We start from the raw sequence: 23,647 nt of genomic DNA, 5'->3' as shown, positions 1-23,647 counted from the left end.
ATTCTTCAAGTGGGGGAGCTCTTCCATGGAATTTAAGATACTTGACATATTACTTTGGAATTTAATCCAGTCAATATTTTTTGTCAAATCATATGGAATATTAACTGAATTAGCAATACATTTGTTACTGCTAATTGAGATGATGATTGGTAAATGATCGCTACCGTGTAAATCAGGAAATACTTTCCAGGTGCAATATAGTCGAATTGAAGTCGAGCAAAGAGATAAATCTAATGCACTTGGACGTGCAGGAGGTCTTGGAATCCGTGTCATGCTACCCATATTCAATACTGTCATATTGAAATTGTCGCAAATATTATATATTAAAGATGATCTGCTATCATTGTAAACGGAACCCCACATCATTCCGTGCGAATTGAAATCTCCTAAAATCAAACGTGGAGCAGGAAGGGCTTCGACCATTTCATTAAGCTGTCGTTGTCCAACTTGAGCTCTTGGAGGAATATATACCGAAGCAATGCAAATGTCCTTTCCTTTAATGTTTATTTGACAAGCAACAACTTCTATACTAGAAGTCGAAGGAATGTTTAATCTATAAAAGGAATAACATTTCTTAATTCCTAAAAGCACTCCACCATACGGAGAGTCTCTATCGAGACGTATAATGTTAAAGTCATTAAAATTTAAGGCTATGTTTGATGTAAGCCATGTTTCGCACAAAGCAAATACATCACATTTTTGACTATGCAACAAAACTTTAAATGAATCAAGTTTTGGCATGATGCTTCGACAATTCCACTGCAGGACAGTGATTGAATCATTTGCGGCGGATGATAATTTATCCATCAAATGATACAAAACCTGAAAGAACTGGCCATTGAGCTGATAACTGTTTCAAAAAAGTTCCAGCTATTGGAAGGAATGCCGTTATGATGGTCTTTAGTGGTTCAGAAATATTGAATGCTGCAAAAATCCATTCTACAATTTCCGAAAACTTCAGTAATCCTGATGGTGGCTGTGAAACGGAGCCCACTGGATTATTGTCTTTTCTTGTGCTAGTTCCTGGATTGGTTTGTGAATTTGACAAACCAGGAGGCACAGTTTTTGGTTTTAAATTTGATTTTTTAGATTTAACACGGGGATCTTTTTTTGAAGGTGTAATTTTAGGTGTCTTTTTTGGTATTTTGTGGTTTGTTAATCTCCTCTTAACAGACCCTTGAGGAGTGACAAACGAGGTATCTTCACTATTTCCGTCAGAGTCAGATTCCTCTAGTTCCGCCAGATTTGAAAAACCGTTTTCGGATTCCAAAGGTGGGACATAAATAATAGTTTTGAGCATTTCCGCATATGTGCGCTTAGACCGTGCTTTTAAAGAAAGCTTCATTTTGTCCTTACGCAATTTAAATGGAGCGCATACTGAAAGATCATCATGAGGACTTTCTCCACAATAATCACATTTTTCAATATCTTTATCGCAAAGATTATCCTTATGAGGCCCTTGACATTTTGTACTTTTCGACTTATTGCTACAGTAAGTAGCTGTGTGGCCAAATTTTTTGCAGTTCGTGCAATTCATAACATTTGGTATGAAAAGCCGAACAGGAAGGCGAACTCTATCGATGTGGACATGGCTAGGCAAGGCAGATCCAGCGAATGTTACTCGATACGAATCCGAAGGTCGATAAGTTTTGATTCCTTCTTCAAAAGATGCTGAGTACAATTGCTTGCACTCGAGTATCCTTACTCCCTCAAGCATAGAGTTTTTAAAACGTCCAACTCCATGCTCAAGCAACTCTTTAACCGAAAGACCCGCTTCGGTGATAACACCGTCTATTTCAACGTCTTTCGAAGGAATATATACGCGATATTCGCGGGTAAATAATTCGCAAACAACAATCTCGTTAGCCTGCTTTAAGGAATCGACTACAACACGGATCTTGTCTTTATGGACTCTTACGATCTCTTTGGTAGCGGGAAATCGTGATGTCAATTCTTTAGATATATTAAATAAATTTAATGCCTTCATTTTACGCCGAAAATAGACTATCCATGGGCCCGCTGAAGTTTCATTGTAAAACTTCGTTCTCTGCGAGTTAGGAACCGTTAAATTTTCGTATGTTGGCAGAGATGGATCTCCTGGATTCTCATCCATTAGATCATCCATTACATAAATGTGTTTAAATAATTGATCTCAACTGAATTATATAAACGAGAATACTCTTTGAAGTGAAAGAAATTAAAATTATAGATCTACCTGTTAGTCGCTTTCTGCTTCCCACAGGTACTCGGCATGAAGCTCGCTGAAACTATTTTAAATTTGCTGTCTTCTATCTCCGTTGCTCTGCCGTCGTGGTCTTCGCTGAGCTTAGTCTGTACGCTGTCTGTACCTGGCCTTAGATACAGCGTTGTAGCTCTTGTTGACGATGAGTTGTGATGCTTCTTGTGTAGCACCACACGATAATGCTTCGTTTTGTCCACCGCAACCGGTACTATACACACTTAAATTTTTTAGCTGAGTCTCGGCAAAAAAATGCCGAGATTCGCACAGCCGAGTAATCAGCAATCATCTCGGCAAAAATAAAATTACTGAGCGTCTCGGCATCCTCAAATTTGACAAACGTCAAATATTGCCGAAATCGTCAGCATAAGATTTACTGTTTGCTCAGTGAAACGTTCACTGAATATTCGGCAATCCAATAAAACGAAAAAATGAAAAAAATAAATTACCGAATCATCAGTAATTAAAAATCTAGTCAATTAATTTTGTTTGTACAAATTTGTTGCCAGTAGTGCTTAAAGCCTACCTGAAAACATGTAGCATAAATGAAAAGCAGCGTTTCCAGATGCGGCCACCTTGAGTCGAGCTGGAAATATGAAAAGAAAAATATATATTGATTTTTGGCTTACAAAAATGTTCAATATTTAATGATGCATATACGGTATTGTTCAAAAAATAAACTTACTTTGATCTATTGAATTATTCCATGCATTGGGTTATTTTTTCGCATACCCCTCAAAGTTTTGTCTCGAGAACGCTTTGAGCCCCGTGTTGGGTGTTTTTCCCTTATAATCGCGAGTGCTCTGATGAAGTCGCTTTTTATAAAGCGAAACATGTCACTATATTTATTCAATATTTTTACTTGCAAGTGGTTCCACGCTTCTTCGAAGATTATCCATTTTTTCACTCGAGAATTTTCTTAGAAAATAATCGCACAATGCGAAGCGAAAATGTAACGCGGCAATAAATGACAGCTGTCGTGCTGAATCTCGGAAACAGCTAGCGCATATTCCGAAATCTCGGCAAACGTCTCTGCTGATGTCGGCATATCTGTTGTTTACTGATAAATTCAGCAAGCAATTATACCAAATTTCAGCAAAGTGAAGCATTTTACCGAAATATCAGTGAATGCATTTAACGAAGCTCAGAAACATGCGTATTGATTACTGAGCAATCAGCAAATTTACGTGTTGCTGATCAGTTTCGGCATTTTATTATGCCGAGCTCAAGAAATGGTTTTAAGTGTGTACACCATACGAAATGATACCTGGTGGTTGTCTTTGTGGCTTTGCGCTGATGCGCCGTAGCACCTCTGTGCCTTAGCACCTCTGTGCCTTTACACCCCTTCGTCTCCGCACCTCTGTGTCTGAGCACTTCTATGCGTTCGCACCTCTGTGTCTCTTCACCTCTGTGCGTATGAATGGGATGGCCTTCTTCGATTGCTTCCAAGTCGGGAACGCCCCGAATATTGGCTGTACACCAGCTTTTGCTGCGTTTGCAATAGGAGCAGGCGGGTTTTGTTTACCTGCAGCTAAAGTTGCCTTGACTCGGTGATAGCCGTTAACTCACAAGCCAGTAACACAACCTGTCTGCTTGAACGCTTTTTACTGAATGAATATATACATCGTTCTGTCAGAAATGTTTGTTATCTATAGACAAATTGACACATTTTCAATAGATGGAAATAGCTATTACTAAAATTGATTTTAACTTACGAATAATAATTGAATAGATTGCCGGGGAAAGTTGAAACTACTCCAAAATTGTCTGTTTCCGATCTTTATCTTCATCATCTTCTGAAAACGATATCTAAGGACTTGCAATATTAAACTGTAGAATAAAAAAGTTCTCTACCGTTCAAATATTGAGGATCAGCAAGGTAATCGTCAATGATTATTTCAGCCTTAACATTTCCTTTCATTGATGTAGCCAGTACTTATATACAAAAATCTTTTGAAGTTTACTCACCTGCAGTACCAATGCTGAAATATGAAATCTGCCGCTGTGATGAAGCTTTATGTGACACTTAAATGAGCAGACGCGGTAATTGACAATTTGTATAGTCGCGTTAAGAAAATACATAGTCGGTTGAAAAACACCGTGCGACGATGTTCTTTCTACATAAAATATGTTGATATGAACAATATGTATAGTGCTTTCAAACTTGACAATCTCTATCCAACTATATGTTTATTCATGGTAACATTATTATATTCTGAAGAAGAACTTACATTTTCAAAATCCTGTGTAAATTTCAAATTGCTATACGTTGGAAACACTTCTGCCACCTACTCGAATGTTCGCCGCGATCTTTCAAAACGTTCCACTACGTTCCGGAACGATAACAAAATCCTCCTGCCTGTTATAGAAATATTCCAACTACAACAATTTTTACACTTACCACACGATTTTTCTAAGTGTTAAAGACAACTTAATTTCCATAGCGCATAAATCACACGAGAAATCGATCGGAATAAAACAAAAATAAACTTGTCATTTTAACCAACGTCAAAACAAAAATCTAGCGTGAGTGAATGTTGTACCAAAAAATCGTGGCTCATGTGAAAGCGGCACCCAAATCGTGGTTGCACCTTGTGTTGATCGTGGTGACATCTGCAAGTGTTCGCCACGTGCTTGAGCAAATTTTACACACAGTTCATATGCGAGCCTGTATATCTGTTTTCTGTGCTCACATGGTAGTCATAACTATATTACTTCTCAACTTTATGGTGACCGAAAGTTCAATTTCACCTTACTTGTAATTGTCATTGGGACTTTTTCGTTCTTATTTTAATGATTGTCAGAATTACCACGCCAGAAAAGTCATAAAGACAAATAGTATTGTCAGATAGTAGATTTTTTGTTGTAGTGCTTATTACAACACGGATGGTGAATAATCTGAAATCATGGTCGTTACTATCATATGAGTACATAGTTGAAATGACCATGAGGAACAGGTCGCGGTTACTGTAATATTTTCCTGAGTGCATACATGCATATCAGTCCCATATGGAAAATTGGCATGTCGAGAAAAAGACGATCCAAATTTTATTTCCGATTACTTTGATTTGTTGTGCTACCTACTGCTAAATCACGGTATCATTACATGAAATATCGGTAATATATCTTTGCTATTCCAATATTGCAACAAATGAAATTATTGAAATTTGCACTGAATGGGATTGATATGCGGGTACTTTGCATTTGGGACAGACATGAGTTGATATTTTTGAATTTATCAGTAAACAACAGATATGCCGACATCAGCAGAGACGTTTGCCGAGATTTCGGAATATGCGCTAGCTGTTGCCGAGATTCAGCAAAACAGCTGTCATTTATTGCCGCGTAACATTTTCGCTTCGCATTGCGCGATTATTTTCTGATGAAATTCTCTAGTGAAAAAATGGATAATCTTCGAAGAAGTGTTGAACCACTGACAAATTTTGAATAAATAGCTTGAATGTTTCGCGACTTTATCAGAGCACTCGCGATTTTAAGGGAAAACACTCAACTCGGGGCTCAAAGCGTCCTTGAGACAAAACTTTGGGGGATATGCGAAAAAATATCCCATAGCATGGAATAATTCAATGGATCAAAGTAAGTTTATTTGAACAATACCATATATGCATCATTAAATATTGAAAATTTTTGTAAACCAAAAAAAAAAAAATGTATATATATATGTATATATATATATATATATATATATATATATATATATATATATATATATATATATATATATATATATATATATATATATATATATATATATAATTATATATATATATATATATATATATATATATATATATATATATATATATATATATATATATATATATATATATATATATATTTATTTATTTTCATATTGCCAGCTCGACTCAAGGCATCCGGAAACGCCGCTGATGGTAGTGATGTCTGAGGAATTTGGCGAAAGAGACTGCTCATTAGTTTGGAGAGATGTAATAATTCCCATAGGACCGGAAATACTGTCTGCATTTAAAACTCTTGCATGGTTTTTACAGTATTCGGTATCAAATGCGAGTCTTCCGACATTTTTTTTTGTATGCTACATGGTGGCAACAAATTTGTAAGCCTCCTTTAAATGTTAATGAAAAGAATTTTTGATCCTAAATGGCGTGTTTATAATGTTGAGAAATCACAAACAAAATTAATCGACTAGATTTTTAATTACTGATGATTCGGTAATTTATTTTTTCTTTTTTTCGTTTTATTGGATTGCCGAATATTCACGTTTCACGTTTCACTGAGCAAACATTAAATCTTATGCTGACGATTTCGACAATATTTTACGTTTGTCAAATTTGAGGGTGCCGAGACGCTCAGTAATTTTATATTTGCCGAGATGCTTGCATATTTTTGTCGAGACTCAGCTATAAAATTTAAGTGTGTACTGTCACTTGCTTATACACCCTAATGAAAAATCAACCGAGATTTTTTTTGGATAAACAAGAAGATATGGGAAAGAAAGGTGTAAACATCGAGCGTTTCAAGATCATCCGTCGAATCATGTCCAATTGTAATAACCTAGAACTAAGTTTTATTTCATATTTACCAAGACGGGAATACTTGATAACCTTGAGGAAATGAACTGCATACCCGAAAACACCACATATTAGCTCTGAAATAGAATTTTGAGCCAGGTTTTGTTCCGATGTTTATTTGCGTGGATCTCGGAAAACTAACTAACAATACATACCTGTACGAAACTTCTACTTCACGTAGAATAATAATAATTTTTCTTTCTTTATTAAGGTTACACCTAATTTTCACACTGTTTTTGCAGGAGAAAAACAACAATAAACTATTCCAGCAAACTGAACGATTATTTTGTGCAGTATGCCGTTCAACAAACCCACCAAAATATAATCGCTTGCTGAGTGGGAACGATCTGTTTCAAAATCAGCAAACGAAGGTCCCCTGTTGGACTCTCGTCCAATGTATTGGACCAACGAAGGACCACCGTTAAGCGTTTTTTTCTAAGAGGGTAGCTTTACATTGTAATAGACTGGTAGAGTTGCTAGGTTATTTTTTTAAAAATCTTTCAAAACTCATAAATTTATCTGGATTTGTCTGGGTCTACTATATACAGGGAAATTTTTGTCGGGCTTCATTTCCAGCAAAAAAAAACGCTCCCCATCTATCGTATAGAGGCAACAACCGTGAAGAGCTAGCGAGATCTGACAAAATCTAGGAAAATTTGAAAAATCTGGGAGCATTTGGAAAATCTGGCAAAAGATCTGGTTAGTTTGAGTGTCTGGAGACACGAGAAAAATCTGGCATTTGCCAGGCGAAATCTGACAACCTGGCCACGCTGGTACACGCTCATTCAATGTTACTCTCAAGTGAGTAATTTGTACTCACTGTTGATTATTTAGTTCAAATGTCAAAAAAGAAGTAAAATTTGTTTTTAAAGACTGAGTAACTTCTACTCAGTTTCTAAATTGACAACAAGTTTTACTCACAGACCTTGTGTGAAAATTTGCGTTCAATGATTTTGGAAATTTGAAGGAAAATGGAGCAGGTTGGAGCCGTGGTAGATGAAGAAGTCTATCAAAAATTAAAAAGTAATATTGTTATACCTCCTATCAAGAAAAATTTGCGCGACTGTTTCCATGATTGAAGGATTTCGTTGCCACATTTATGCAACCTTCGTTCCAGGATACGTGAGGGAGTTAACAGATATTTTTCAACTTTCTATGGAAAAACTACAAAATGCAAATAAGAAAATATTTAAAAAGTTGCATTGTTTTTAATCTACACGCAGTTTTGTTTAAAGTAAATAATTCTTTAGAGAATTCGAATGATGTTGAGTAATATCAGACCCTGTCAGCTTTGAGCGAAATCAATCTTCAATTCAGCAACGCCATCGCACGGCATCACATTCAACATATCATGTCAATTGTATGGGTGCGCAGTGCTGCTATTTAGGCGCGCACGAATTTGAAATATCTCTCCTCTATTTTTATGTGCTATATTCGATGCGGACTCGCCTGAGGGCGCCATGCTCGCAAGAAAGGATGTTTCCATTGATTTGTTCGGGAAATATGAGAGCTGGCTATCTTGTCAATATGGTGTCTGGTAATATTTACTCACTCGAGCTAATTTTCCTATTTGCAGCACTGTGTAAATCTTACTCAGAATTTGACTAGTACCATATTTACTCAAAAGTGAGTAAACAAGCTTTACTCACTATAGAGTAGTTCCACTTTTAATGATAGCGAGTGAAATTGTACTCACTTTAGAGTAACATTGAACGAGCGTGTAAGGAACTGGAAGCTGTCATTCCAAACCAGAGAAGCCACCCGCATACGCATGGCTGCCAGATGGCTGACTAAACGCTGCCAGCTGGAAAAATATGGCTGGCAGACATTCTGGTGACCGGCTGCCTCACCGCTGCCAGGAATACAACTCAAACGATACAACCGTATCCACCAGGATTTTTCCACATTGAAATCTTTGACATTTTCAGCGAAGGTGAGAAGATAAAAACGCTCGGCTAACTTGGATACAGGCGACTTTGTTTTGTCAAATTGGATTTGACAACCGTAACTGAATCAATTTTGGTAGCCTTCTGGTGGCCATGGCTGCCCAGGTAGCCAAAACGCTATGCGGGCAGTTCTGCAGATTTATCTTTAAAATTTAATGTGCAGATTTAGGCAGAGATGCCAGATCTGCAGATTTGTCTGTAAATCTGAAGATTTCGTGTGTAGTGCTGCAGACTTTTGAAAATCGAGAGTTTTGCAGAGTTTTGACATTTTCGCGACCTTTTTTTGGCCGCCAAGTCAGTTTTGCCTTATAGAGAAACTGCAGCCAGCAAGACACACTTGCTGACTAAAGATTATTTTTCGGATTTACAAACTTTTTCCAAAAAGTCTGCAGATATTCGAAATTTTTACCTGGCATCTCTGCTGATAGGCACTCTAGCACTTCACAAGAAGTTTATTTTTGCAAATACGAAGCATTATCGGTCTTAGCCGTCTATCAAGACAATACGAAGAAATAAAATACGAAGCATCGATAAAAGTTAAATGAAGGCAGTATTTAGTAATAATTCAAAGAAATCAACAAAGTTTTGTGGTTGGTTTATTGTTGTCTTACTAATTTTTCGTCTTCGTCAATATGAAGCTACAAATAGTGAAAAGTCTCTTATGTCGAATATTGGAATTTCCGAGCATTTCAATTATAGTATTATTATCATTTAATTGTTTATTATGTTAATTTTAATATTTTATGTTTTCAGCCTATAAAGCAGTACAGCTTATCGTCCCTGCACGTATTAAAATGAACGACATTAACGATTACCATGAGATTGTTCTTCCGGCTTACTCTAACACCAATATACAACTAAGGAATATGTCAGTTAACAGCAAACATTTAGGATTTGCTGTTATTCAGATGCATGCCTATGAATATAACATTACATTAAGTTATACTCCATCCATACTCAAAGATCGTTCCTTAACGGGAATTAATGTAGGTCTAGTTCTATACGAAGATGGAAGTTTGTATGCAATTAATACACATCCACATGAAGATATTTGGGTATCTCTGGTTTTGATGTTGTACAATAAGACGGCGCCGGTACCTGGTGGATGCAATATGGAATTCCCAGTCGAGGTATCCCCCGTAATGAAAGTTATTCTAAACGAATCAACAATAGAAGTTGACACCCCACCAGCATCAGTAGCGAAACCTTTCCTAAAACCGGACAACCAATGCGGAAAAACGAAATTGAATTACGAATCGTTCTATTTGTCCATGCCTACCTATGATTTTTCACAAAGGACATACTTCACATACATACGAAAGTTGATCAGCTATGCTAGTGCTAAAGTTTCTGGTAGAGTTAATGATCTTATGTCAACTTCGCCAAGCATAACGAGAATTTATGATCGTCAGAATGGCCGAGGAATGGTATTCGTCACCGTAGCGATCGATCCGGTACACCATGGGTTTGCCGCCTATGTGCCAGTTCAAACGTATGCCTGCCGACCGTTTATGTATGTGGATGAATGTTATGAGTTTAACGTACCTATTCGAATTGTTGGATTCATCATTACCATAATGATGGCAGCGGAGATTGTCGTATCGTGTTTCCCAATTCCCCTAAAAGCTTTCGTATGTGGTGGCGTAATTGGAATTTTGGGAACCGTGAAAATTCTTAAGGCTTCCAATTTGGCAGTCAGTGATAGTCAGTTAATTATTTTGTTAGTAGTTGGATCGATCGCATGTGCTGTACTACTCGTGGTAATCTCAATATTTTGTCCAATTGCATCTATAGTCCTTTGTAATTTTCTCGTCGGATTTCTGATGTGTAGTGTGATATACTATGGAATAAGTAAGTAATTGTTCTATATTTGACACTGATTTTTATTAGGTTTATCGAGTTCAGTAACATTGTATTGATAAACAAAACAAAATCGGTCAAGTCTCACCTAGTTGATATTGCAATTGCATTTATTTGAATAACGTCCTCAACTCCTGGGTTTCATTAGATTCAGACTAGTTAGATAGAAACCATCGTCATTATATTTTATGATATGGATGCTATTGTGCTACTGGTTATAACAAATATAATGTTGCAGGACTCTAATTTTATAGAACCCCGTTGAGATTATTTTATGTGTTTTCTTTTTCTTTATTTTAGATGGCAACTTTTTGAGTCATCCGTTCATCAGCATTTTGTTTGTAATTTCTGCATTAGCTGCGGGAATTTTATTCAGTTCTATACGATTATTTCTGTTTGGAAATGCTTTTCTGTTTAGCGCCATGTCACTGTTCTATGGAGTGAACGTGATTTTTAGTGCCAGACTACATTATTCGCTGAGAAATCTATTCCTTGGATTGAAAAAAGATTTTCAAGAATCGGTGCTGTCGGATTCAACTATGGACACAAACGAAGTAATGGCTGTTGTTAGTTTTGGGATAATTCTCACATTGTGCGTCTACCTACGAGTTCGCTGCAGGCTACGGGAAAATCAGGTGGTGAGGTCTGGTTTCCGTTGGCCATGGAGTGATCACGGCTCCAGAACCAGCTTAGCTTTTCTAGCTGACGATAGCCTGGCTTACGACAATGTGTCCGAACATCCCACAATAACACGTTGGACTAGTGGTGATGATGACGTCTTCGAGTCACCAGAATCGAATTTCAGATTTTTTGAGCGGCTTCGGCAGCTTCGGCGGCAGTGATTATAAAGTTCGAGACTGACATCAACGATTTAGAACTAATATGATTTAAAAAAATGTTTACATTTCAAAATGTATGGTAACCGTACTTGCATCATCTCAGCTCGTCTTATTATATACAACAATTTTTTTTCTCTAAAATGCTGTTATCGTACCACATTACTTTTCATTAAAAACAGAAAAACTCGAGGAAATGAATGAATTTTGTTTTACTCCACCATTGTCAGCCAACTACATATGTAATTATATATCTTACGTTTTGGGTGGAAAGTGAATTGGAACGCAAGAAGAAAATTGTTCGGGTCATTCGTGAATGATTGTTTCCATTCTCTCAAGCAGTTGCCATATATTTTCATGCTACAAAGCATGCATTGAAACACTATAGATTATTCTCCCGAACTGCGAAAGCCGGAAAACGTAATCATTCCATTTTTTCACATGAAATATACTGTACACGTTTTCGTGTGTGACATAATTGACAGTATGGAGACGTGGCTCAAATTTAAGTTGACGATGAGTTGATTTGCATGTGCTTGAGAATTTTTCTGGAATAAGAATAGGTATGACCGAATTGATTGGCAATAATGACAGGACTGATGATGCAAAAACATTCTTCCGGAAGATTGAAAGCGATAATTAGAGATAATCTTAATGAGACATGGATTAGTGGTTGGTTGTTATTTTTCGAGTGGGAAGATAATTATACATTGGTACTGTTACTCGGAAGCACTGTGGTAGAATTATGAAATTTTGGAGATATTTTTTTGGGAAATTTAAAGTAGCAGTGGGAGTGAATTATGTGAATTATTAGGATCTCAATAAAATTGTCATTAAATTTGAACCTACACTCTAATATAACATTGCAAAGAAAGAAAAACCCACTCTAAAAACCTGTTTCAAGCCACCTTGTGGTGTGATCATGCTCATGATCATGTGTGAAATCGGTACAACTTTCATATTGGAGTTTTTGACAATCTGTTATACATCATTTTGATGAACATCTCTCACCCCTACTCTCAATATCTCAGCTTGTTAGGTTTCTTCGATACATGTAACGATTTCAAGTAATCTGATTTTCCAACAGCGTAGATTCTTGGCGTGAATGGTACGTAGGATGCAAGGTCTTCTCTCGGGCCACTAAGTGATATCCTGTATTACTGCTCGTAACAGGAAACCAAGATTATATTGATTTTTGCTTGAAGTATTATTGATAATTTTTAGGAGTGAAGAAAACTAAAAATACAGACCATAAGAACATTTCTTTCAATGAATTAATTTTTCATAAAAGTGTGTGCTTTAGCGTGATAGTGAGCTCAATTTGTCAGTGTCACCTTTTCTCATGTAGCGATTCGTCAGCAATGCTGTTATTGAAAGTGTTCTGCAAAGTGTTTGTTAGTAGTTTTCTGTAGTTCACACGCCTATTCTTTCAACTTAAATGAAATGATTGATTTAGTTTTATAATGCATATTCGAGGTAGTCTTTAACTAGATGATTACATAGTAAAGACTGTACCAGAAAGTATGGACGCTGTTGTGATTCGACTTGCAAAACTGCCAACACTTCTGTAGAAATAAAAACTTGATCTTGTACCGTACGCGTGTGTTTCTCTCAGGTCCCAACATTTTGGCGACGAGAAGTGGATTTTGATCTGTAAAAACGTGTAGTTCGAGTTGTTTCGGGATGCTGAAAGATTTTGGCACTGCATAAGTGCAACGGTTAATAAATATAGACGCGTTCCGTCGAGAAAGTACTGAAAAAGTAACGCCGACGGGGCCAAAGCGGAAAAGGTTCGTATTTGTAAAGCACAAAAGCTGCAAGAGAAAACGGTGTAATAGGAGACGGTGCAATAGAGGGAACAGTGTCCACGCCAAAGTTGCGAAAAAAAAATGGAAAACCCTAAGCAAATATTATCGTCGTTTGACACCAAGGATTCATCATCAATAGGAACCAGGTGGCAAAAATGGAAACGCTCCCTGGAGCTATACATGGAAGTAAACTGTATTGCGCTACCTTCAAGGAAAAAGGCGTATTTACTACATTTTGCGGGACCAGAAGTGCAAGACATTTTTTACGACATTCCCGGTCATGATGCTGTTCCACCAGCTAACTCCGATGTGTATCGCGAAGCTATCAGGCTTTTGGACAATCATTTTGCGCCAATGACGAGTATCCCATACGACCGCTACGTGTTCAGGAATCTGAAACAGGAGAACGATGAAAGTGTCGACAAATTTGTAAGTCGGTTGAAGGAGCGAGGCCGTCTTTGTGAATACGGTGCGGCACTAGACATAAGAATAACCGAACAGGTTTTTGACCGTTGCCAAATGGACGAATTACGAGAAATGATATTAAAAAAGAAATTAATGACTGTAAGAGAAATCGTCGAAGAAGCCAGAATTTTGGAAACGGTAAAACGTAACCGAGAACAAATGGCAAAAGGCATAATTTCAACGGAAGCTGAAAATATCAACCTAGTAACGAACAGTAAGAAAAAAGATGCTTGTTTCCGTTGTGGCCAAAAGGGGCATTTTGCCAACGACAAAGGTTGCCCAGCCCGCGGAAAAGAATGCGGTAAATGCAAGTTAGTAGGCCACTTTAAAAAAATGTGTAGAACGAAGGCAACGAAAACGTCTAGTTCAAAACGTAAACAGGTTCTTTATGTTGAATCCGAGAAAAGTGGCTGCAGTTCAAATTCAGACGACTGCGATTCGGAAGATGATGGATCTAATAATGAAATTCAGCAAATATGCGTGATCGGAGCCGATCATGATATAGTAACTTGTTACACAGGCGGTGTAAAGATGAACTGGATTATCGACTCCGGTGCATATGTTAATGTTATTAATAGAAACACGTGGAAGGAATTACGAAAAAAAGGATGCAAAACGAGCAGTGAGAAAAAGTCTAAAAATATTCTGCGGGTTTATGGAGATGGGTCATTAAAAGTACATAAAGTTATAAAGGCGGACATCGCCACAAAAGAGAAAACTGTTCATCACGAAATCTACGTGGTCGATTCAGATAGAGGAGGTAACCTGCTAAGTAAGAAATCATCAATGGAGTTAGGTATTTTGGAGATTCACGGTAAGGTTTTTAACATTTCGGCAAAGGAAGAGCCTCCGATAGGAAAATTGAAAGGAGTGCAAGTGGAACTAAAAATCAATACTGCCGTCAACCCGGTTCAACAACCATGCCGGAGATTACCGATACCACTTCAGAAGCTGGTCGAAGCAAAATTAGAGGATTTACTGCGTCAGGATATCATAGAACCGGCTCCATTGAATATTTCTTGGGCTTCGCCTTTGGTAGTAACACCTAAGAACGGTGGCAGAAGCGTACGGCTATGTGTCGATATGCGACGAGCAAATAATGCCATCATACCGGAACGTCATCCTCTGCCAACTTTCGACGAAATAATGCCATACCTTGAAGGAAGTCGGTTTTTCAGTAAAATAGACTTGGTGAAGGCATTCCACCAAATTGAACTTACTCCGTCTTCGAGAACTATTACTACATTCGTAACTCCAAATGCATATTATAGATACAAAAGGTTGATGTTTGGAATGAATTGCTCTGCTGAGGTGTTTCAAAGAGAAATCGAACGAGTTTTGCGAGGACTGAAAGGTACAAAGGTATTCATAGATGATATATTGGTTTTCGCTCGAACCAAAAAGGATCATGCTGCAAGAGTGAAATCGGTATTGTCACGATTGGAACTACATGGTTTGACAGTAAATCTAGAAAAATGCCAAATTGGAAAACCGTCTGTAATTTTTATGGGTCATTCACTGTCCGAAAAAGGTATCCTGCCCATGAACGACAAGGTTGATGCAATTCAACGCTTCAGGAATCCAAGAAACGTGAAGGAGCTGAGAAGTTTCATGGGGTTAGTAAATTACGTTGGAAAATTCATCCCTAATCTGTCTACAATATCCTCTCCACTAAGAAATATGCTACATAAACATACGAAATTCCAGTGGACAAGCGCGGAAATGCAATCGTTCGAAAAGATTAAAAGAGCTATGTCAAACACACAACATTTAGCGTACTATAGTGTGCACAATCCAACAACGCTAGTGACAGATGCAAGCGAACATGGACTAGGAGCTGTATTATTGCAACGTGTAGAGGGGAAATTGAGACCCATTAGTTTTGCCAGCAAAAGTTTAACAACAACCGAACGAAAGTATTCCACATTAGATAAAGAGGCACTGTCTGTAGTCTGGGCCACAGAACGTTTCCAGATGTATTTGAAAGGACTCGAATTCACTATCTTAACGGACCACAAACCGTTGGTAGGTATTTTCAACGAAACCTCTATACCGAATAAACGCCAGGAAAGTTGGGTGCTTCGTATGCAGGAATACCGATACCGAATTCGTCACGTTCCCGGGGAGATAAACATTGCCGACCCTTTATCTCGGTTATCAGTTTCGCTTGGAGAGAAGACTTTTGATAAAGCTTCGGAGGATGTTCTTTGTGCGATTGTAGAAATAAACAGACCTGCAGCTGTCAGCATGACCGAGATCATTCTAGCGTCAGAAGAGGATCATGAAATACAAGATGTAAGGAAAGCGCTCCAAACCGACATTTGGGAAGAAAACTTGAAAAAATATGCATCGTTCAAGTCAGAGTTAGTATTCGCCAAAGAAATACTTTTAAGAAAAGACCGAATCGTTGTACCTAAAAAGCTAAGGGAAACGGTGATCGCGTTATCCCACGTAGGCCATCCAGGCCGAGAAAAGATGAAACGTCGTCTACGAGCAGCGGTTTGGTGGCCAGCCATGGACGGAGATGCTGAAAAATGTTGTAAAGAGTGCATTGAATGTCAGTTGGTTGCACCTTATGACAAGCCGGAACCTTTGCGAATTAGAGAACTTCCCAAAGCTCCATGGGTGCATCTGTCGGGAGATTTCTTAGGACCGTTGCCGAACGGGTACTATCTATTTGTCCTGATCGATCTCTATAGTCGCTACACGGTAGTTGAACCAACGACCCGTACCACATCCAGTGAAGTCATTCGCATTTTAAAGAACGTTTTTACCAGACTGGGTTTACCATTCATGTTAACATTCGATAATGCTAAGAATTTCTCCAGCCAAGAATTAAAAGAATATTGCGTAGATTACGATATCAAATTAAAACACACGACTCCATACTGGCCAAGTGCCAATGGCGAAGTCGAGCGTCAGAATCGATCGATCCTCAAGGTTCTCAAAATAAGTAAGCAGAATGGTACGGATTGGAAAGAAGCTATTCAAGATTACATCTACATGTATTCACTAACTCCACATTCCGTTACAAACGTCGCGCCAGCTCAATTGATGTTCGGTCGCAGATTCCGCGATTTGATTCCAAATTTCTATAATTATGTTTCCGAAGATGACGAAATGCGGGATCGTGATCGTACCGTGAAATACTACACAAAAGAGAACCGGGATAAACGAGTTGGTGCAAAACAATCAACAGTAAGCATAGGGGACGAAGTATGGATGAAAAATATGGTTCCACAAAATAAGTTAGATACAACATTTCTACCGACCCCGGCGCGCGTGATTGATCGGTGCGAAAATAGTCTAACGTTGAAAACTCCTGATGGCGAAGTCTACAGGCGCAACACTTCACATGTGAAAGCAACAAGAGAATCATTGAACCAAAAGAAGGCTAACGCTAGTATCAATGAAAACGTCGGAAATGGAAGTACCAGACCACCACGCCTCAAAACGCTACCAAAGAGATTCGAGGACTATACGATGGAGGTTTGATACAAATGCAGTAGAGGTGTGGAAGAAAATTCAATTTATTTTATTAGAGAAACAGGCATATGTTGTGATTCGACTTGCAAAACTGCCAACACTTCTGTAGAAATAAAAACTTGATCTTGTACCGTACGCGTGTGTTTCTCTCAGGTCCCAACAGACGCAACCAAAAACCGCTGCCATTTCGCAATGGTTCAGAATCTGTCAATTTTTATGGCCGCGTCCTGTTGTTTACACTCTTCTCTAACCACTTGTGCAGTTGTTTATTCGTTTTCATTAGTTTGTTTCGAAATGCGTGGACTTTCAGCTGAAGAACGTCGAAAAATTGTGTACAAATGGTGCACAGAACGCGGACTGTAACTGAGAAAGATAGCAAAAATGGAAGGAGTAAGTGAAAAAGCCTACGTGAAACTCGATTACAAATCCTTGCCGGGACCACAATATTATACGGTGCGAGAAGGGCAAGTGTTAAACCAGTCCGAGACATCGATTGAAGTCGAAAAATTTGGTAAGAAAGCTATGGTCTGGCAAGCAATTTGTAGCTGCGGTAAGATTTCGAAACCCTTCATCACCACTGCTTCAATGAACAACGAAATATACATCAAGGAATGTTTACAAAAACGACTTCTACCCATGATTCGAAGCCACAAGGATCCTGTTGTCTTCTGGCGAGATCTTGCTTCTTGCCACTACTCGAAATCAACGGTAGAATGGTATACTGCCAAAAATGTCACTTTCGTCCCAAAAGACATGAATCCACCAAATTGCCCACAACTTCGACCAATTGAGGAATTTTGGGCATTAACGAAGGCACATCTTAGGTAACATGTCTCGGCAGCCGAAACCATTCAACAGTTTGAAAAAGATTGGAAAAAAGTGTCAAAACTTGTCGTCAAGAAGTCTGTACGGAATTTAATGAGGAGTGTTCGCAAGAAGGTGCGCCAGTTAGTCTACAATGGCTAAGTAGCAAATGTTGAGAATAATATTCTGTTGTTGTAGTCTAATATTAACAGTATATCGAATAAAATTTGAATATCTTACACTTGTGAATTATTTTCAGCGAAATCAAAGTACGTCCATATTTTCTGCGACAGTCTTTAAGAGAACACGTACCCAAAAGATGGGGTAAATCAAGTCCAAATAACTTTGTACTAAGCGAACAATGGGGCAAGGTGGAGTAAATCCGACCTATTAAATGATTTTGGCTATAAATTGCTTATTTTACACCGGATCAAGTCGTTATATACACCAAATTAGAGGTTAGACTTCAGAATATTATTCATTCCATTGAAAATTTTGAGATGCAAGCGTTTCGCGACAATTTTTATTTTTGCTATTTTCAGAAATGGTAGGGTAAAGGTAAACCCACGTCGGTGGCACGATTGTCATCTGTATACAAATGGCTTGAAGCGAAATTTCATTTTCGCTGTCGAATGCTGTGTTCAAGCACTGTGCACGTCTTTTTTCATGCGGTAACATGAGTGAACTATTTCGTAAGAATTTAATGAAATTGCAATAAACAAGATCTTATTTCTTATTCAAAGAAATGTCAAATTATCGATTATAATGAGAACACAAAGTTAGAATTATATTTATATTACATACAACGAAACTTCGACGGGATTCGATTGTGTTTACGTTTCGGAATAATATAAAAACATTTAGGGGTTTTTGGTTTGTACAAAAAAATACATATTTCGTTTCGGTTTCTTCGCGTTTCGCCTTTGGCTCATCAGTGCTTAAAGTAGTTCAAATTATACCACCATCTTCGCCTAACAGTTCAATTTGAACCGCTAAGCAGACACAAAGTTCATACAATCAGAGATGTCTATCTCCTCTGTGTGACGAAGAGCAAGCAAAATTTCTCCCCTCGCACTGACAACTTCAACGAGAGCTCTTCTCTTTCACATTTATACACCGCTGTTGTGTAAGTGTGCACGCATCATGAGTGCGTTTGTTTATTTCCTTTTACCTCTTCCACTGAATCGCACCAAAGTGCTAGAGCATTAGCTAACAAATTCTCTGAGGAGGATGCAATTACTTTCACAGAGGTGTACACGCCGGTGAGCACTCTGCTGTATGGTTTTCGTAGCTGAAGCATGGACACGCAAAATCAGCAAAATAAAACAATTTATCGTAAAATTTTCGGTTTTCCTTGCAAATTTTTCATAGCAAAGCCAGATCTACTCTCTATTAATTGAAGTTCACAGAAGTGTTCGCTCACAATCACGCGCCAGTGGTCACTTGGGTGTATTTAGACGAGAGCGCGTGTGAGCGATTCATGCGAAGAGAATGTGTTTCACTCGCGCCAGCTGCTTTAACCACAAGCACACACTCAAATGCTGTCTATTCGACACTGAGAAGAAGTGCGCTTTCCTCTTTGTGGGGTGCTTCGTTTTTTTCATCTTTGGTGTGGCAAAAATCTGACTCTAGCGTGTATAACTCTGGTGAAATGCCATCTCTGCATACAATTTATATGACCCTTTAGGGATATTTCACTAGGTGCCATATCCTATCTGACGGGCGAAAACGTGTGACGACCGACTACTGGCCGCCGCAGAATTTGAACATTTAGGGGGTTTTGGTTTGTACAAAAAGTAGATATTTCGTTTCGATTTCTTCGCGTTTCGCCTTCGGCTTATCAGTGCTGAAAACAGTTCAAATTAAACCCCTATCTCCGCCTAACAGTTCAATTTGTATTGCTAAGCAGACGCAAAGTCCATACAATTTATATGATTTATATGATATTAATATAATTTTTTTTTATTTTTGAATCCTCTGCTCTGGATTGAGAAATTTATGATTTTCAGTATTAGACAGCAATTCATTTGCGTTATGAACGTAGCTTAACATATTGCTGATAACAACGCCACCACAACAAAAAGCGTTGGCTTCCGGAACCAGTTTCCATAGTAGCAAAGACATCTTATTAACAAGATATCCAGCTCTCACATTTCACGAACAAATCACTGGCAATATCCTTTTTCGCGAGCGTGGACCCTGGCGAGTCCGCATCGAATACGAATAGATACGAGAGAAATGTCAAATTCGTGTGTGCGAAAATAGCAGCACATCACACCCATACAACTGATATGCTCAATGTGATGCCGAGAGATGGCGTTGCTAAACTAAAGATTGATCTCGCTCCAAGCTGACAGGGTCTGATAGCAGATAGTTGGATATCGGCAGCGAACTGGATGACTCTGGTTAATTATTCCGCTATTTTCATTTTCTTAATTCCATTATTTTTTATTACCATTCAATACCATAACACTCATTGATTTATAATTGCAAACCACGAAATATCTTTACTGAATCAATGGCGGGTGAGTGTAGAAAGCAAGAGCAGTAGCACGCAAAGTGATTCCCATTTGCATCGCAGTAACTGCTCGATGAATAATATTTTCATCGAATTTTTGTGTCTTTCGTTTGTAATCACGAACAAATGTGTGAAAAAAGTAACAAAAATTTCATAGCAAAACCTGTTTCAATCCACTTTGTGGTATAATGATACCTTTCTCATGTCACTCATATTCTCACATATGATAATTTTCTTTGCTTCTTGGAAGAAAACCAAAAATGTTTCTTTGTTCATCAACTAGTACAACCTACAAAATGCAACAGTGCTTCTGGAATCGGAAACCAGAATGGTCGGACTCACTTGTCATGTAAATGTAAAATGTAAAACTTGTCATCGGCGACATGAAAGCTCAGGTAGGCCGGGAGGCAATGTACAGGCCTGTGATCGGGCTGGAGAGCCTACAGGAGGTGATAAACGACAACGGCCAACGATGCGTGAACTTTGCAGCCTCCCGAGGAATGGTAGTTCGAAGCACTTTCTTCCCCCGCAAAGATATCTACAAAGCCACCTGGAGATCACCTGATCAACATACGGAAAATCAAATCGACCACGTTCTCATCGACGGGCGATTCTTCTCCGACGTCATCAATGTCCGCACCTACCGCAGTGCCTACATTGATTCTGACCACTACCTTGTTGCACAACACTCGTCGCACAGGAACGCCGGGATTCAATCTCGAGCAGCTACGTAGCGTCCGTACTGCAGAGGAATACGCGCAACAACTGGAGCAAGTGCTACCAACGGAAGAGCAGCTTGACGCGGCGACTCTTGAAGACGGCTGGAGGAATATAAGATCCGCCGTGAGTAGCACTGCTTCAACCGTACTAGGTACGAGGTTATCGAATCGAGGAAATGACTGGTTTGACGGCGAATGTCAGCAGTTGGTCGAAGAGAAGAATGTAGCAAGGGCGAGGATGCTGCAACACCGCACTAGAGCGAACGAGGAACGATACAGACAGGCACGGAACAGACAGAACACGGTTTTCCGGGGGAAAAAGCGCCACCAGGAAGACCAAGATCGCGAAGCGATGGAACAGCTGTACCGCGCCAATAATACACGGAAATTCTATGAGAAGGTGGACCGCTCACGTAGAGGCTTCACGCCACAGGCCGAAATGTGCATAGATACCAGTGGTAACCTTCTCACGAACGAATGTAAGGTGATCGACAGGTGGAAGCAGTACTATGACGAGCATCTGAATGGCGAAGCACAAGATACAGAGAACGGTACAGGAACCAATCTGGGTGCACGCTCAGCCGACGACAGATTCCCAACACCTGATCTGACGGAGATAAGTGAGAAATCGGCAAGCTGAGGAACAACAAAGCCGCGGGCCAGTTACCAGGCGAGCTGTTCAAACATGGAGGAGAGGCACTGGCTAGAGCGCTGCACTGGATGATTTCTAAGATTTGGGAGGAGGAGATTCTACCGCAGGAATGGATGGATGGAGACCACGTCCCGTCTACAAAAAGGGCGATAAGCTAGATTGTTGCAATTACCGCGCAATCACATTGCTCAATGCCGCCTACTCTCCCAAATCCTTTGGCGTCGTCTATCATCAATAGCTAAGGAATTTGTAGGACCAAGCGGGATTTACTGGAGCCCGCGCCACTACGGATCACATATTCGCGATAAGACAAGTACTCCAAGAGTGTCGTGAATACAACGTACCCACGCATCACCTGTTCATTGACTACAAAGCGGCATACGACACAATCGATCGAGAACAGTTATGGCAGATCATGCACGAATACGGTTTCCCGGATAAACTGACGCGATTGGTCAAAGCAACGATAGATAGAGTGATGTTCTACGTCCGAGTATCTGGGATGTTCTCGAGTCCCTTCGAATCTCGGAGAGGGCTACGGCAAGGTGATCGACTCTCTTGTATCTTGTTCAATATTGCCTTGGAAGGTGTGATTCGAAGAGCGAGGATCGACACGAGTGGCACGATCTTCCGAAAGTCCGTACAACTTTTTGGCTTCGCTGACGATATTGATATTGTAACACGTAACCTTGATAAGATGACGGAAACCTACATCGGACTGAAAGCTGAAGCTAGGCGTATCGGACTGGCCATAAATGCGTCGAAAACAAAATTCATGAGAGGAAGAGGCTCTAGAGAAGAAACACTACGCCTCCCACCACGAATATTGATAGACGGTGACGATATCGAGGTGGTTGACGAGTTTGTGTATTTGGGCTCACTGGTGACCGCCGACAATGACACCAGCAGAGAAATACAGAAACGTATTTTGGCAGGGAATCATGCGTACTTTAGACTCAAAAAACCCTTCGATCGAGAAAAATACGCCACCGCACGAAATTGACCATTTACAAAACGCTCATTAGATCGGTTGTTCTCTATGGCCACGAGACCTGGACTATGTTGGCAGAGGACCAACGCGCCCTCAGTGTTTTCGAAAAAAAGGTACTGAGGACCATCTATGGCGGAGTGCAGATGGAAGATAGAACGTGGAGACGGCGTATGAATCACGAATTGCAACTGTTGCTAGGAGAACCAACCATCGTATGAACAGCTAAAATCGGACGTCTACGATGGGCTGGGCATGTCATAAGGATGTCGGACGACAGCCCAGTGAAAATGGTTCTTGAATCTAATCCGACTGGTACAAGAAGAAGAGGAGCGCAGCGAGCAAGGTAGATCGATCAAGTGGAGGGTGATCTCAGAAGCGTTCGTGCATTGAGTGGCTGGCGACGAGCAGCCATGGACCGAGTTATGTGGAGACGTATTCTTGATACAGCAAAGGACACCCCAGGCCTATAGCTGTTAGGTAAGGTAAATATAAACTCAACGTAGAAGTTTTCCTACGATTTTCTATTACGGTTTAAAATTTTAAAAACTGATCACCTTGTAATTCTAAACCCGGAAGTCGGACTAGGATAAAATTGAGCAAAATTGTGAAAATCGATTCAGTCTTCTTAAAAAAAATGAGTGATATTATTTTCACTTTTTCGGTGCATATCAACCTCTAACAGGGCGGTGGAAGCCCTATTGGGTGTACACTGAACTCAATATCTGGAAAATATTTGTGTGTGAAATTCCACA

General features: G+C 39.3%; 2 protein-coding genes across 2 annotated transcripts; both read left to right on the top strand.

Moving 5' to 3' along the window:
* Positions 1-9,154: 9,154 nt before the first annotated feature.
* On the top strand, positions 9,155-12,296 carry LOC131436680 (transmembrane 7 superfamily member 3-like). The gene is made up of 3 exons (XM_058605538.1): positions 9,155-9,454; positions 9,510-10,607; positions 10,917-12,296. The coding sequence occupies exons 1-3, from the start codon at positions 9,298-9,300 to the stop codon at positions 11,456-11,458; spliced, it is 1,797 nt and encodes a 598-aa protein (XP_058461521.1). The 5' UTR covers positions 9,155-9,297; the 3' UTR covers positions 11,459-12,296.
* Positions 12,297-13,440: 1,144 nt separating this feature from the next.
* On the top strand, positions 13,441-17,220 carry LOC131434180 (uncharacterized protein K02A2.6-like). Its single transcript, XM_058600835.1, has one exon. It carries the CDS (start codon positions 13,441-13,443, stop codon positions 17,218-17,220), a length of 3,780 nt encoding a protein of 1,259 aa, XP_058456818.1.
* Positions 17,221-23,647: the final 6,427 nt, after the last annotated feature.

The sequence above is a fragment of the Malaya genurostris genome, chromosome 3 (genome assembly GCF_030247185.1).
Source record: "Malaya genurostris strain Urasoe2022 chromosome 3, Malgen_1.1, whole genome shotgun sequence".
Taxonomy (NCBI): Eukaryota; Metazoa; Arthropoda; class Insecta; order Diptera; family Culicidae; genus Malaya; species Malaya genurostris.
Note: the sequence above shows the minus strand (reverse complement) of the source record. Positions and strands in the feature narration are given on the sequence as shown.